The following is a 17,394-nucleotide window of genomic DNA, read 5'->3' as shown; positions in this document are numbered from 1 at the left end:
AAACCAAGAAGGGGAAGAAAGAACTAGGGGACAGCAGTAGGGTAGGAAAACTCAGAGGAGAAAATGATCAACTATGCCTGATGCCACAGAAGGGACAAGGAGCATGGAGATAGGGAAGGGGACCCCATACATAGACTAATTAGAATTGGCAATTAAGAGAATGTTGGGGACTTTCAAACAGTTTCATTTGAACAGTGAGTTAGGAAACCAGATTGCCAAGTGTTTGGAAGACAATGAGAAGAGAGGAAATGGAGGAACCTAGCCAATATAGACACCTTTTCCAGAATTTTAGCCACAAACCGGAGGAGAAATATAAAAAGATAACAAGCACAGATGGTAACAAGATTTTTTGAGTGAAATCAAATGAAAAAAAAAATTTTTAAGGATGTAAGAGACATGGGTATATTTGTAAGAAGCAGAGAAAGAAAAACGGAAAGATGGAAAGTGAAAAAAGAGTAGGAAGAATAGTGGGAGTAATTGGGACAGATCAGCCAAACCAGCTTAAAATGTATTAACAAAATAAATAAATACAATAAAGCATGGTTAAAACCAAGTTATTATATCTTATATCTTGAGGAGTTTGCTTTGGAATGGAGATGTACCATCTTTCAAAACCCCAGAGCAAAGGAAAAAGGGGAACTTTCTTTATTGATGCAGTATGAGGCTAACTTCCCAAACAAGAGAGCAAAGGGTTGGGATACCATGGGAAGCCTTTGATACAAGACTTGGAACAGCCAGTGTAGAAAGAGGAAATGTTGATTAATGAGGGCCCAGTTGAGAACATAAATTTCTAGTGGTGACATAAATTTCTAGTGGACCAAGTCAGCACAGTTTCATGATTCCCTCCAGACTGTTCAGTATCATGTGACTAGGAACAAGTAAGGTGGATGGTGGGAGTAACCTAAAGCTGGAATTTGGCAGGAGAAGACAAGGGGTTGGTGAGCAGCTGAGGATTAGCGGACTGTGTGTGTGTGTGTGTGTGTGTGTGTGTGTGTGTGTACATGCACATATACATTCATATCTATAATGTAGATATATATCTACATATATATATCTACAATCTGGTGGTTGCATTGGATTTTGAAGGAAATTAGGGATTCTAGAGATGAGGAGGGAATACTTTCCAGGCATGGAGAATGACTAGATCAATAAAGACTACAGGTACAGGAGGTCAGGTATATGAAGGAGAGCCAGGTATAGTTAATTAAGGTTCAAGTTGTAAAAGGCTTTAAGTGCCAAGCAGGGATAAGTTACGTATTCATTTAGAGCAGTAAGAATCTACTGGAATTTATTAAGTATAGGAATGCCATGGTCTTACTTGTAATTTAGAAAATTTATTTTGGCAGATGTGTGCAAAATGGATGGAGAGAGGAAAGACTTGAGGCAGGGAGACCACTTAGAGAAGGCTTTTGGAATAATCTTGGTGAGAATGGTGAGGGCCAAAATCAATGGAATAGCTGTGAGAGTTGAATGGAGGGCAAGTCCGGGACAGGGGTCTGCTGTGAGAGATTATAAAGATAGAACTAGTAAAATAGGGCAGCATGTGGGATGAGAGAGATTGAACACTTAAGGAGAATGCCAGGATTATGAACCTGAAACCCCAGTAGGTTGGCGGTGACTTTGACAGACATTTAGGAAGAGAGGAGGGTTTGGACAGAAAGATCTTGAGATCAGTTCTCGACATGTTGAATTTAAGGTATCTCTAGGACATTGAATTTGAAATGCCCAATAAACAATTGATGATGCAGGATTGAGGTTTAGAGGAGGTTTACAGCTAAAAATAGATCCAAAAGTCATCTGCCTAGAGATACTATTCAAACCCATAACAGCTGAGATAGATTAACAATCATAATAATAATTTAGTAATGTTTACTTTGCACCCACTAAGTACCAGGCATTGGGCTAAGCATTTTACGAATATTACCTTATTGGTTCCTCATAATGATTCTCCTCATAATAATCATCATTATTATCCTCATTTTACAGGTGAGGAAACTGAGGCAAACTGGTAAAGAGACTTGCCAAATGTTACCAATAGAGAGAGAGAAGAGGGTGCTGGACAGAACCTTGGAAAACACCCAGATTTAGGAGGCATGATAGAGTTGATGACACAGGAGAATGTGAGGAGCAAGGGATAGATTGGGAGAAAACATTTGGAGCAGCACAAAAATTTACAGCTCTTCTTCCCTTCAGACCTCCCATCTTTTTGGCTTTTTTGTAATTGTTAGGATCCTACTTTATTGAGGAGAGAGTTTTCCTAGACCCACTTCTTCTGTTAGTTGTCTTGTTGGGCCAGAGTTCTTATACCATTGCTCTTGTTTAAATTCTAAATAAGCAATTGGTAGCAAAACAGAGTGCTAAGCCTGGAGTTAGGAAGACCCAAGCACAAATCTGATCTGAGATCCCTGGGCACTTCACTTAACCACTATGTACATTTCTCCTAAACTGGGAGGAGGAAAAAACAGCATTTACCTCCCAGGGTTGTTGTGAGACCAAATGAAATGTTTGCTTTCAAGAAAATCTTAGCACAATATTTTACATATAGTAGGCACTTTATAAATGTGTTTTCCCTTCTCCCTGAACACTTCTGTAGATCACAGCAAGTAGGAGGCAGACTTGACATTTGCCACAGTTTTATGTATTTAAATCATGAAGCAGCTGACAGCATAGTGAGAAAGGAGTGTTGAGAGTTGAATTGTTGATGAATGAGAAATTTAGATTTGTAAGGTTTCAAGGTTAGGGTATTTGAAGAAGAGATTTGATGAAGCAGATGGAGACGCAAAACCCTTAGGATAATCATTTCTCTGTTATCTAAGTTAACATTTTAATATGAGGCCAATTTCTCCATTATCTCCTAGCAGGAATGGTAAGTGAATAGAAGTTTATTTTGGTATTAACATAACCACTCTGTGGTTGGGAAGGTGATTATTGGAAATATCAGGTAGTATCTTCCAGTCCCAAGTAAAGCTTTTCTAATTCTATTCATTAGGGGGAAGAAAATGTGGGACTTTTTTATTCTTTTCAATAGTTGAATTATTTTATATAGATAATAGTATTCTTCCAATGACCACATACACACACCAAGCATAGTAAATTATAATAAAATTATGACCTAGAATAGTTTGTGTTTACATGCTCCTAACCAGAGGCCTAAAATTAAAATTACTACTCTTGTTCATCTCACCTCATTCTAGGTGAACTAAACTCTTTTTTTCAGGTCTAATTTAATGACAGTCAAGGAAACTAAGGCTATCCTTAATTTAATTGGTGTCATTCCTGAAGATGATGTATGTTCAGTGACTCCACTCTGCTTGATGATCTTTTTCCTGTTAACTCTTCATATAGATGCCATGTAAAATAAATAGTTTGTTCTAAGGCTTTACCACTTATACCCAACTAGTTGGTCAAAGTGACAAAATATGTAAATGGTCTTAGTAGGGAGTGGTTATGAATTAATGATCCAACCATTTTGGAAAGCAGTTTGGATTATGCTTTTTAAAAATGACTAAAATGTCTATATCCTTGACCCAGAAATCTACCTGCTAGACATCCATCCCTAAGAAATAAGACAAAAAGAGCTTATAGATATCAAAATATTCATAGCAGCACTTGGTATGATAGTAGAGAATAAGGCACATGGATTTGCCAAACACCTTAGTTGAAAAGCTAAGCCAATCCTATAATGTGAATACAACAGAATGGGCATTAAGAAACAACCAACATGAAAAATCCAGAGAACTTTAGAAGATACAAACCAAAATAATCAGAACCAGGGGAAAAAAGATGCACAATGACTAACCCTTCCTGGAGATGTGTTGAGCATGTACTTCCCTCCCTTCTTTAGGGAAAAGTTTTGCTTTCCCAGACCAGCCTTTCCCCAGACCAGCAACTTTTTCTTTTTTATTCTTTGTTACAAGGGATGCCTCACTGGCTAGAGGATGAGCTATCCTCACAACTGAGTGTTCTATAGAAATAAAAGTTATCAGTATTTTTAAAAGAACAAATAAGTTGCTGTTGTACCTGACTCCTCAAAAGTGTGAGTTCTAAAATATAATGCCTATTTCTCATGATATGTAGAACAAGTCTTCAATAAAACAGTCCGTCCATGTCCCTCCCCTCCCACCCCCATATATTTGAAGGCAACTTCTATCCCTCTATCTTTTCTTCAGACTAAAAGTTTTCATTTCTTTCAGCCTTTCTTCATAACATGACTCTCATCCATGTGAAATGCTGTCCCGCTATCTACACTTAGCAAAATTTGATTCACCCTTAAAAGTCCTACAAAAGCTGTGATAGGAGCTGGGATAGTTGGGGGGGGGGGGGTGCAGTAGTTGGGGTTTTAGTAAGTGCTTACTCTATGATGAGTACTAGGGTTCCCCAAGAAAAATAAGACAAACCAGCCTGAGCTCCCATTCAGCTATATATTCTACACCACAGTTCTTGGCTTGCATGTTGTAGTTTCACTACTAGCTAGGATAGTTTAAAAAAATAAAAAAGGAGCAGTAAGCTTTTTGAGGGCATAGAAGGATGTCTTATTTGCTTTCCATTTTTCCACACAAGACACTTGATAAACATCAATAAGTGTTCATTGATTTGACTAGAAACAGCAGAAGCCACACTGAAAAACATAATACACGGGATATATGTATCTCTCAGGGATATTTCAATGGCAATTGACTGCTGTTGATTCACAATAATTGGTAAGTCATACTTAAAAATATTAGTTTAGCTCATCTGACTTTATAAAATAGAAGCTATATCATTTTCTTTTAGGAAACTTTAAATAAGAAATTAGTCAGCAAACACTTTCTGAGAACTTCCCCTGTGCAAAACACTGTGTTAAGTGCTGACTGAGACTTAATGTTTCAAAGAGACAAGCTTTTATAAAGCTTAGGTAAACCTTGGTGATTAGTTATCGTACATTTCTTAAATAAAGGCCTGCTTGACTGAACACACATGAGTGTTCCTTAAAATCTTCAGATAGCTTCTCAAAATTGTTTGCCCAGTATGGTGTCTTCATTCCAGGTGACTCTTAATCACAGATTTCTTAAATTCAATGATTAAATAAAAGTAAATAGGTTTAAAATAGAATTATACAGTGAGCAGTAAAATCAATCATGTGATCATTCTCATACATACGAGTTTCTAAACCAGACCATGAGCCCTGGCTGAACTTGTACATCATTTGGAATATAAGTTTTTGTCTTTAAATAAAAGTGAATGCTTTCTTTACAGAAGTCCCCATGAGAAGAAGAAAAAGAGAAGATCTCGGTCACGTCCCAAGTCAAAGGCAAGGTCACAGTCAGTGTCACCGAGCAAACAAGCTGCACATAAGAACTCGGCCCATTCAACCAGCATCTCTCCTGTGGAGAGTAGAGAATCCAGTCAAGAGCGCTCCAGGTAATAAGTTCCTCTCATAGCATAGGACAAAGCAATCTTTGACCTTAGGCATGGGGTGGGCCCTTTGGTTGAAATGCCACTTACCAGCTTACTCAGTGAGTTCATATTTTCTTAGAGAAGTAAGATGCTCTAAAATTTTCAGCTCCAAAGAACTAAATTCCACTATTCCATTTTGAAATGCAGGGATTTCTTTCCACTGTAAAATCTCCCATCTTGGTGATCCCAGAGAAAGCAAAGGATAGGATAGCAGTCTCATTTCTGTCAGTCTTCAGACATGTATTTGTTTTACTTATTATTTTGAACTTAGCAAATATGTTTTCCATGAACAAACTAATCTGTTCTGTACAGAAGGTGATTAAAGAGTTTAGATTAAAGAGTTCTACTCTTGTGGAACTTAGATATTCTAGAAAGAGGGCATAGCACATACCCAGAGAGAGAAATTAATAAGTATACATAGTAAATATACCAAATTATACATGACACAAGTACATTAGGTAGGTACACAACAAAGTACTTTGTGCAGTCTCAAAGGTAAAGGGTCTTTACCAGAAAGGGGGAGAAAGTCAGGAAGGACTTCATAAAAGAAGAGTGGCATTTCATTTGATTCTGAAGAATGAGGAGACATTCTGCAAGTGAAAAGGAGGAGGGTTGTCAGGTTAGAAAATGACACAAGTGAAAGAAAGGAATTGGAAAAATGTAGAGGCAGACATAGAATCTGGGTCAGGTGGGTTAGAGAATGGAGTATGTGAAAGACAAGGGAGGAGGTACAGCATGACAGCTTATGAAGGACTTTCATAGCCAGACTTAAATGTGACTTGGTGGTAGCTGTGGGAGTGAAGAAAAGATAACTTTGGAGCTAGGGTTATCAATAATTGACAACTACTTGTAGTGGAGGAGTGATGGCAATGTCAGAAATAATTCCAAAGTTGTTATCCCAGGTAACTAGAAAAGGGATGGTTCCCTAAATAGAAATAGAGAAGTTAGGAAGAGAGATGAATTTCAAGGAAAACGTAATAAGTTCTGTTTTAGACATGGTTAGAGATGCTTGTAGACTATCCAAGTGGAAATGCTGTGCTAGACTAATAGATTTGTAGTCACTTGCATCAAGCTAATTAAACCCATGGAAGCTGACAAGAACAGAAGATCTTGGAGTACACTCACACATTGGAGATGGGACATGGATGATAACTCTGCAAAAAGAGTCTTAGAAGGACAAGAAAAGAACCAATAGAGAGCAATGTCAGAAAGCTGGGGAGGAGTAGAAAAGAGATGCTGTTCAGCAGTATTAGATACTCCACAATAATCAAGAAGAGGAGGACTGAGAAAGCCATTTTTTCCAACAGCTAAGAAATCATCGAAAATCTTTTTAAGACAACAAATCAGAATCCAGATTACAAGGGACTGATAAATGAACTGGATGTAAGGAAGTGGAGGGCACAAGTTTAAACAGCTTTTTCTAAAAATGTTATTATAAAAGAGAAGAGATATCTAGTCCAGTAAAAGATGTTAAAGTTAGGTGAAGGTTTCCTTAGAATAGGAAAGACCCATGCAATTTGTGGGTAGCAAAGGAATCTGGTGGACAGAAAAATGAAGAGAAGAAATCATCAAAGAGCACCAAGCTTTGGAGACCATGGGAGCAGAGGTCTTGGCCTTGATGAAAAGGAAAAACTATCTTCTCAAAGGAGAAAAGAATGAGGGGTAACTTGTAGAGCTCAAGTATAAGGCAAAATGCGCTTGCAGCAAATTCTTTTGTCTGCAGAGGACCAAACAAGCAAGGTACAGAGAAGTCCATTGCCAGAAGGGCAACCTCAAATGTTGACTTATTTTTAATCATGTCTGACCATGAAATAGATAAAAGTATGAAATGATTTCCATCCCAAGGTAATAGTATGACAGAGAAGCAGAAGTAGAATGGTATAGGGCAATAATTTTTAAACTGTCTCCAGATGTTATTTTACCATTGTTTTTCCTGATAAGAGTATTTGTCCAATGACTGACAAATCTAGGTTCAACTGGAAGAACTGAACTACAGTCATACTTGGCAATCTTGATGTAATTTCAAAAAATAGGATAATAGTTTTTAGAGATGAATAAAGAATGTGGTAGAATTGTTTTCATTAAAAACAACAAAAAATATTCTTTCATTAAAAGGGATACGTGGTCATCTCAGTTTGCATTGCCAGTGATGAGTATCAGAAATCAGATATTCATTAAGTTACTTAGCAGCTTATTCTTAACAATGCTCATCACTGCTGATGAAGAAGAGGGGAATTCTGTGAAGAGACTGACAAGATCTTCAAAACAAAGTCAATTTCACCTTGATATTCTGTAACTTCAAAAATGAGCCAAAGAACGAACACTAAAAGCTGTGTTGGAAAGTATAGTTTTAAATTAAAAAATGAAAAAAGTCAAATACTTAAGAGAATTCAAAAGCCTCACAACATGAATTTGGAGTCTCCATATATTGATGCTTCAAAAACATTTTTTTCTTAGACAAAAAACAATTGGTTAAAGGTTAACAATCGTTACATAATCGTACTTACTCTCTTTGCAGTCAAATCATATAGATTCATTAGAACAAAGTCATATCTAAACAGAACAGAAAAAAGGATTGATGAAAAGAAGGCAGTAACTGTGATTGGTTCTGTCGTGACCTGTTTAATCTAGAGATGTCTTAAGTAGCAGTGAAGAGCTAGACTAAAGTCAAGAAGTAGTCTCAGACACCTTGTACTGTATGACCTTGGGCAGGACCCTTCACCTCTATCTGCTGCAGTTTTTCAGGGAATCCGAGCATTTACCTTTCAGAGTTGTGAAGCTTAAATAAGATGGTGTTTGTAAAGCATTTTGTACATCTTAAAGCACTATATGAATGCTAGCTGTTACTGTGAAAAATGAGGAATAAACAAAAGTTAGGTTCTTATCACTATTAAAAAAAAAAAAAAGTTTAATTGATGGGAAATAGTTGTCACAATGAAGAGACCAAGTATATCTCAAGGGAAAAAAATGTTTCTTGTCTAGAAGAAAGAAACCAGTGCTGACTTGGATCATTAGCTCTTTTGTCAAACATTACAAAATGGAGAACAGAAACTGAATCAAGAAGATCACAGAGAACTGGCCAGAAAAGTTAAGGAGGAATTCAGGCTGCCTAGAATCTGACATCTATGTAAACTAAAGCATCCTGAGAACATTTGTAGTGTAAATGAGGACATTTACAAATGCAACAGGTCTGCCATGTTTAGTAAGGTTCATTGCTTATTGATGATGCTTATAAAATGCCACATCAGCCCCTGACATAAAGAAATGGCAGTGATATAAAGAAATAATTGCCACATAAATACAAGAAATTTGTGCTAAGTGTAAAAGACAGATCTCTTTTCAAGATGTGTTCAAGAAAAGGTGGAAAAACATGGAAAACAGACCTTTTACCAAAAAGAATAGATGGGAGAGGTTGAGGATACAACAGCAACTATCAACTTGCAAGCTGTGAGAATGGTCTGTGCCCATATTCAGGGTTTGCTTGAACCTATGAGAAGTGGGCTGGGTTCGAGACTCCGAGCTGCGGGTTGTGTGGCTGCTGGTCGAGCTAGCTTCTTGACTCAGCTGCACACATTGCTATCGCCGATTCTCTTCCACCTCCGATCCTTCTTCACTGAGAATAAAGACTGGCGATTTTCCCCTAACCTGAATTCCTGTCTAGTGCTGATCTTAAAATACACGATCTTCACCTTCACCATGCCTATCCACTGTTGTTTGTTGATTTCTTTGTAAGCATTTGTTTGGATACAACAAAATGCATCCTTTAGGCCTTTTTTGTTAAAAAAAATGTGTAAATCATGATTTTGACAGAACTAGAGATATCACTTTATTTAGTCATCTGTTGAGTATTATTAACATGAAGCAAATTTAGAACAATGAGAGATTGACTTACGTCAATATTATGGAAGATTTGTCCTACAAGTGCCTTTAAAAAAAAGAGTTCTTCATCAACGATGAGATTGTCCAAGTAGTCGTCTGCAGCTGACATTGACATTATAGCAAGCTATAAAACTTCCTCATTGAAGTAAACCCCTCTCCACCCACACTGAAACAAAAAAAGTCATCCCTCAGACTGATGTGCAGCCAGATAAACATTACAAGAGGACAAAGATCTGGTTCTAGAATAAAGTTAGGGGAAGATTGTACAGATTGCAGAAGATGATAATGATGATTGTGGCAGTGATGATAACAGCAGCTAACATTTACATAGCACTTACTATGTGGTAGGGACTATACTAAGTGTTTTACAGGTATTTGTAACCTATAAGTTAGAATCTGTTCTCTTCTTTTTTAAAAAATCAGGACATTCTTTTGTTATATAAATTTGCTTACTCTCCCCCTGCCCAATGTGGGGGAAGAGGAGGGATAGATGGGGGCAGAGAGAGATTTTATGTATGTATGTGTATTGTAAATTATATATATAAAATAAATAGTTGCATGCATAGAAATACAAACTTGAACTTTTGGAGATATTTGCAATATCAAAAGATAATTTATTTCCATAAAGACACACTAAAGAGTTCCTTCAAATTGTTAAACATTTTTACAAATATAATTATTTCCAAATCCGTGAGTAGTAAGACAGCAGGAGATTCCCATTGCAAGGAACTTCTGCTTGTCAAAACTCAACCAGAAATTAAAACAGAATATATAAGAAATTATGATTGAAGTCCGTCCATGGTTAACTGACTCATTTTCAGAAATTCTTGGGCATGGTGCTGCAGACTAGCATTGACTTACTGCTAGATTTTCAAAATTAAACCGATAAGCTTAGTATAGCAAAAAATTAGACATCTTGTTCATAACTGTTAATGATGCTCTTTTATTCCCATCTAAGAAATGGATTTGGGTTTAGGTTTTTCTTCCAGAAGTCTTAGTTTTTCATTTATCTGTGTGTCTTTGATTTTCCCAAGAAAATGTTGCTTTTGGTATCTTTTTAAAAAGTTTTCATATTTTTTCCATTAGGGGAGTTTCTCAGGAAAAAGATGGTCAGATCTCTTCAGCAATTGTGTCTTCAGTGCAAAGTAAAATTACTCAGGTAAGATTCCAACTATTCCAACCAGAAAATATTTTGTCATTGTATTGCAACTTCAGCTTTCTGCTCTTCCCATTATTTCATCTTAGGTTTGTTTATACAACTTAATTACAGAGTTCTCAGCAAATAATAAAGGTGTGCTTGCTTGGCTGATGACCTGGACTGTTGATACTGAAATTACGCCAGGTTCGTCCACAGTAATAAAAATAAGAGACACAGAATATAGTTCTTTAGCACCTTTCTTTTATGTATACAAAGTCTTTTTATTTATGCAGTGTAGCACTTTAATTTTAAAATAAATTTTGCAAGGTAGGGAGAATGAGAAGGTGACTTTTTGATTCAAGCTACATCCTCATTTTACACAAGTGGTACAGTAACCAGCCCCTAAGCTTCCTTGTTTTCCACAGAGTGTATGGATCATGTCTATCTGTAGCCTCTGCTTGCCTCCGTGAACCCTTTTGGAATTATGAGTATGATTGCACCAATGAAGAATTCTGCAGAGAGCTGGTCAGGACCCCATTTCTGAATATTTCTCTCTTGTGTAAGCTGGTGCACCATTCTCTGTTAGCTCATGGTTGTGTTTGTCACTTAAAGAAATTCCTGTTTTGTGTTTGTGCCCAGGGCATATTCAGAAATCTTTTCACAGTATGAATTATTTACCTACTAAGGTTTTCTAGACCAATCTGCTTATTTTAATGGAAAGTTAATGAAAATGTTCTCCATCTTCTTTTCTTTTTAACAGGATCTAATGGCCAAAGTGAGAGCAATGCTTGCCGCTTCCAAAAACATACAAACTAGTGCCTCCTGAGACCCGGTGAACTGACCGTTCCTTAGGGCAACACACGGGAGGGATTTTGCAGTCTCCATTGCCTCATTGCAGCTGTGGATCAGAGAACTCTTGAGATTTTGGTCCACAGCTCCCTTTTGTGGAAGGTTATTGGAATTAGAAGATCAGAAAAACCTTATTTCTGTCCAGCCCTACCCTCACAAACGCTGCCAGATTTTTCCACCCTGGATCTCCCTTGGACATTTGAAGGTTTTTGTAAATTGATTTTTGATGACCTCTTCAGTTTAAGATTTTTGACCAGCAGTCTCTTATCTGTATATTTGTAAATAATATCATGTTTCTGTGAAAATGTATTACCAAATAAAATGGGAGAAAAACACCTTTTCTAGCTAGCAACTTTTTGGCAGTTTCTTTATTCTGGGAGTGGTGATTTATTTTTACCATTTTACTCTCTGCTGTATTATGTTCAATTTATTAGTCAATTCATTAGTTTGCACACTACTCTCTCTCAGCATCCCCCAATTCATGGTAGATATGTTGTATCAATCTGTATATCCTTTTTTTTATTTGTTTACTATCTATTGTATAAGTAGTAAAGAGAGTATATTTTGAGCTTTCCCTGATAGTTTTCTTGTAATACTGATAAAAATCCAAATTTGCTCAAATATTTTTTTTAATTTCAGCATGTGACAATTTCATTTCACTCAATTAGACTTTATTTTCCAAAATAAATCCAGTGCTTAATATAAGACACAACCTATTCTCTTGCTTTGAAGCAAAACTCAACTTTGAATTCTCATAAGATTTTATGTCTAGCACATTGCAGTCCCAAGATCCAGAAGTCTTATGCACCTAGTGAGGAAGTTCTCTGCTTGTATCAGATCTCTCCAATCTTCTAATAAGTTTTCCTCCTCCTCTCCTCAGTCCTATCCAAAGGGCATTTTTTGAGCACCTCTGTCCAAAAGTATATGTCCCTGCCTTAAGTAGCCAACAGTCTAGTTGGAAACAAGATACCTCTGCCCATGAAACCAGAAGTTGACTAAAGGGCAAAGTGAGTGATGAAGCTAAGAAGGACTCTGGTCTCCAAAAGGTCTATGTGAACTTAGTAACTCGGGCTCTAGCTGCATGCTGGAGCTAGGATTTGAGAACATCAATAAAGGTCAAAGAATTTAGGTGAGTCATGAAGCCTTGTAAGCCATGCAGGGCAGAGAGACACAGGTAAGTGAACCTTGTATGAGGGCCTCAAGGACAGGAAGGAGGCCCACCTGGCTGGAAGGAATTGCCATTTCCTTCAAAACAGAAGAAAGTTAATGACTTCATACATATGTCTGCAACAAATTGCTATTGGTCCCACAGAGAATGTTCTAAAATGTTTTCATTTTGCTATTTTTCCCCCTGTAGGGAAAGGTTGGGATCATTAACCAGAAATAAAACTGCCTAGATAAGGAAACAGGAAATAATTATGTTGGTACAAAATTAACTAGTCCAGTTATTTTACTAGTTCAGCTCTAGGAGGTCACTGCTAGAGGTTCATATAAACCCTTTGGCATTAAGAAAAAAGATACTGGAGGAGGATTTTTATTATTTTTATTTCTGGTACTTTACAGTAGTGATTTCTGTTGTTTTCCCATTGCTCTTTGTCAGATCCTATTTGACATTGTTTATCCTGTTTATTCAGAGCCATCTCTAGCAGGGATAAAAAGTTATGGCAGCTTTCATGCTGGATTTGATTTAGTCATTCTAACTGCTCCAGCAGGGTCAGAACTCTTCAAGGATTGCTTCATTATAATAGTGAAATGTAGTATTTAAATAGTTATTGTGGGCCCACAAAGGAAGTTGGAATTTACAATCTAAGGGATTACCCATAGATCACACAGCACAGCAGGCTTTTTATATTTTTCCATTTGGGAACACATATGAGCATAACAAACCATGTTGATGTGATTTTATGGAGAGCAGCTCTTCTACCTGAATTATATCTCACTTTGTCACTCTCTTGGTGCTCAAGATATGTCCATCTTTGTCTAAGGACATTCTGGTTAGGTCACTTCTATTCATTCTTGTAAACAATGAGGTAGGTCCCCAGATCACCGCATAGTTTATTACATGGTATAGGCTAAGGAGGAGAGGTGCAATTTATATATACCACTGGAGAAGAGGAAGTTTGCAGTTAGACTGACTTTTCAGAAGTGTTTGCTTAGATAAAGTAAATGAAGAGAAGGGAAAACTAGCATTAAACAAGGGACAAAGATGAAGAAGGAGAGGAAAGAACCTCTTTTCTGTTTAGCATGGTAAGTGAGTTTATAGTTTATAAGTGGTTTTCTTCATTTAGGACCAAAGGTCTGAAACCCCAAGAGGTGACTCCTAGCCCCAGCAGTTTTCTGGCAAGTTTGACCCCATGGAGATATTTCCAAGACCTACCTCAGCCTTCTTAACCCAGAGCTAGCAACTCAGGCTTTATAAAGGGGATACATCTTTGAATTTTCAAAGGATCTTTCTCTCAGCTGGTTCCAGATTAAGATAGGCAAGAAAATGTCAAAACAAGAGAGAATACTTCTTTTCTTGGTTGATTTCCCCCTTTCCTCCACCCCACCCCCAGGAACTAAAGACAAACCAAATAACCTTTCATTTGAAGTGTTGGAGGTATAAGGAAGCCAGAAAGTTCTGTGTTAATTTGTGACTTGTTTATTAGGACTTCTTTCTATAATTTTTATTTGGGACCCTAGGATTTAACTTAATTAGTTAAACCTTCATTGGTAAGTGTTCAGTAATTAATGAGTTGAATTAAGTTTACTCTTACCATCAGTCCAATCAGTCTCAACAACCTTCAGTTTTCCTTGATTCACACTGTTCAGGATTTTGATTAACTGCAAAAATGAAATATTTATCCTCTAAATTGATAAATGACATCCTGACCTCAGCAGCGCAATCTGACGAATATCTAAGTCTTAAACCCTTACTGTGTGCAAGTCACTGCTTGCTCTGGGAAAGGGGATGGGGATAGAATGCACTATGTAAAAAGTTAAATATATGCAAGATAATTTGAAGAGAAGACAACAGGAAAGGCTTTCCTTGATAAGTAGCTCTAGGATACATTTAAAGTGGCCTCTTATAGCATATTTTCCACTATTAATTAGTTTACCAGCCCATCATAATTTTAAACAATCCAGTCAAATTCATTTCCTCATCTGAGAAGGATTATAATTCAAGTAGGGAAAAATAGCAATATACCTTTGACCTATTTTTTATGTGAACTTACTTTCAATACAGTTCTGTTGATCAGATTAGGAATGTGTATATTAGAATCCTGAAATAAAGCAACTGAAAAAAATCATTACAATGTGTCATCTTCATTATCAGTTTGAAAGTAGAGATGAGTATACTTTAACTTCTGATTCTTCTGCTGAAGTTCTCCAGTTAGACTTTTTAAATCAAATTTTTTTCTTCATTTTCCTGTTATACTCAGAAGACTTTAATGCCAGAATTACTGTAGTCTGAATATATGATCATCTTGAATCTTATGATCAGTAAATAGATCAGAACCCAATATCCGAAATGTCACAAAAGATACATCCTCCCTCTTCCCTGCTCTGCAAGAATTGTACCATTAATAAGAAGGGCTGTACCTCCTTTCCTGAGCCTCTACAATGTAGGACTGATCTCTTATCTCTGGTAGAAGCATATTCTTCCAATATTTGACCAACCTCTCCTGGCTTTATATATTGTATACCTAGACAGTCTTAGTGGACACACCAACTGGTTTTTGAGGGTCCAGGGAGAGAAAGGCTTTTTTTATCATAGAGCTAAAAAGACCCTAAAATGTGACTGTCTTGTTTAAAAAATGCATCTAGAGCTGGCGACTGTTTTTATTACTTCAAGAAAGAAATATTGATATATTGATCTGCACTATGAATTCTAGTTGATGCTTTTATTAGTAAGTAATGCATTTATTAGTAAGAATGCATCTTTTCTCTTTGGCAGTAGAAGTATTGGCAACCTTACAATTGCACAAATCAGCGGGGCTTATGTAGGAACAGGTTTTATCAGCCACGTGGGGTATGATAACATCAAAGCCTTAACATTAAGGGTCCTCTCAGGCCATCCATCTGTACTTGCTGCTTTCCAGCCCTGGGTATAATTTCCTACCCATCCCAGTGGCTTCTGACATAGTCATTAAGGCAGATCAAAGGGGTTAGATCTTTTTGGTTGTTGAGTATAGCAATGACACTGCAGTGATAGCATGTCAGTATTGGGAAAGGTTGGGGACTGGGGGGGAGGAAGTACCCAGTAAATGTTACTATCAGCTAGCTGTTGTATCAGGCTGTCAAAGTTAATGGCCTTTAGAATTCTTAGAAAAGAAGGCAGAACCTAGTCATATTTGTTTATTTTTCATATGTGACATTGTAAAAGCTCATCTCCTTTCAGAATTTGAGGGATTGTGGGTATGTAATATTTACGCTATCAAATTCAGTTGATGTGTTGGTTATGCCGCTTTTTCTCTGTTATAAGACTTATATGGCTTACTGGTCAAAAGAGGGGATGGAAATATTGGAATGAAAGTGGTATGAAAACAAAAGATTTCAATGTAATATTTAATTTTTTTATTCTTGATTTAATAAACAGCAAAAATGAACACTTCCTTACACAAAAGATTTTTTTAAAAGATTATATAAAATTACAAATTTCTATTATCTTGGTTTTTAAGTATATAATAAATTCAATGCTACTACCAAAGTTCAGGTTTCTTTCAGAACTTCATTTCTGTGTCTTTTTTTTAAAGTTTCAATGACCCTTTTTCCTTTTTTTGATATAATCCTTGTAAAAAAAAATTGCCATTTTTACCATATATAAAAATGTGCTTCATCTGCATCTTGAGTCTACTATTCCCTCCAAAGATGTTAGTAATAGATTTCTTCATTTCTCTAGCATATTGATTGATCATTGGGTTGATCTGAATTTTTTGTCTTTTAAAGATAATTTTTCTTTACAAAATTGATGTCTTTTTTTATATTGTTCTTACTATTAGTTTTCCAGGTTTTGCTCACTTTGCTCTGCATCAGTTCATATAAATCTTCCAAGATTTTTCTGAAACAGTACCCTTCCTCATTTTTTAGAGCCCAATAATATTCCATTACACTTATATACCATAATCTGTATAGCCATTTCCCAATTCTCTTTTGTTTCCAGTTCTTTGCTATAATAGGAAGATCTGCTCTTAAGTATTTTTGCACATATGTATGGGTTTGGCCAGTGGTCTCAAGGAAATTTTATGTACAATTTATAATTTTGTGGGGTATATTTCCAAATTGTTTTCCAGAATGGCCCATAACATAGCAGCCTGCTTGCCTTTCCAAAGACCCTAATTGTCAGTTTTCCTTTTTTTTTTGTCATTTTTGCCAATCTGATAGGTCTCAGTTGTTTTAATCTTCATTTCTCTGTTTATCATCATTTAGAGCATGTTTTCATAAAGTTAGATATGGATAGAATGCATTTTCTTTGAGAATTTCCTGTTTTAAAAAAAAAAAAACAAAAAACAAAAAAAAAAAAATAAAAAAATAAAAAAAAAAGAGAATTTCCTGTTTAAATCTTTTGACTACTAAGAAATGACCATAATCCCCTCTTTTCCCCCCCACCCCACTCCACAGAGGCAAAGATTTCATTACCCTCCTAAACAGCAGGCTAAATCCATAAGGGTTTTTAAACCAAGGAAAAGGGGTTTTAGCAATTAGCAAGGAGAAAGACGAGCTCCTTAGCAGAGATGCCACGTGGCAAGTGGGGGATTATGGGGCTAATCCTAAAAGTTTGAGTTTAGGGTCCTAGTCAGTGTTAGCTATTGTGATGAATAACCCCAAAAAGGAGTTAATGGGGGGGGAGGGAATTACACCACTGACTCCTGGGCAAACCCTAAAAGGAATTTAGAACCCTAAAAATGTTTGGGGGTGGATACAAGTAAATCTTTTATAGAAGAAATATCACTTTGGGGGTTGACATCATAACTTGATTTTCTGATTGGATACAGTAACGGATTATGATTTTGTCAATAATGGCTATAATTCTTACACATTTGCATTTGCTGTATTTAAGACCATTATCAAAGTTTCCCCCCTCAATTCTCATTCTAATTTTAACTGGATTG

The 17,394-nt window shown here is 36.5% G+C and overlaps 1 protein-coding gene across 3 annotated transcripts in view; it reads left to right on the top strand.

The window, feature by feature from the left end:
* The window catches only part of SFSWAP (splicing factor SWAP), a 108,148-nt gene extending 96,274 nt beyond the window's left edge, over positions 1–11,874 (top strand). For all 3 annotated transcript variants that reach the window (XM_031948386.1, XM_031948388.1, XM_031948387.1), the window contains 3 exons: positions 5,236–5,400; positions 10,402–10,474; positions 11,214–11,874. In XM_031948386.1, coding sequence (XP_031804246.1) covers positions 5,236–5,400; positions 10,402–10,474; positions 11,214–11,279 — 304 coding nt within the window. In that variant the 3' untranslated portion in view covers positions 11,280–11,874. The remainder of the gene's footprint in view (positions 1–5,235; positions 5,401–10,401; positions 10,475–11,213) is intronic.
* The last annotated feature ends 5,520 nt before the right edge of the window (positions 11,875–17,394 follow it).

This window comes from Sarcophilus harrisii, chromosome 1, assembly GCF_902635505.1.
Source record: "Sarcophilus harrisii chromosome 1, mSarHar1.11, whole genome shotgun sequence".
NCBI lineage: Eukaryota > Metazoa > Chordata > Mammalia > Dasyuromorphia > Dasyuridae > Sarcophilus > Sarcophilus harrisii.
This window is presented reverse-complemented; position numbering and strand designations above follow the sequence as displayed.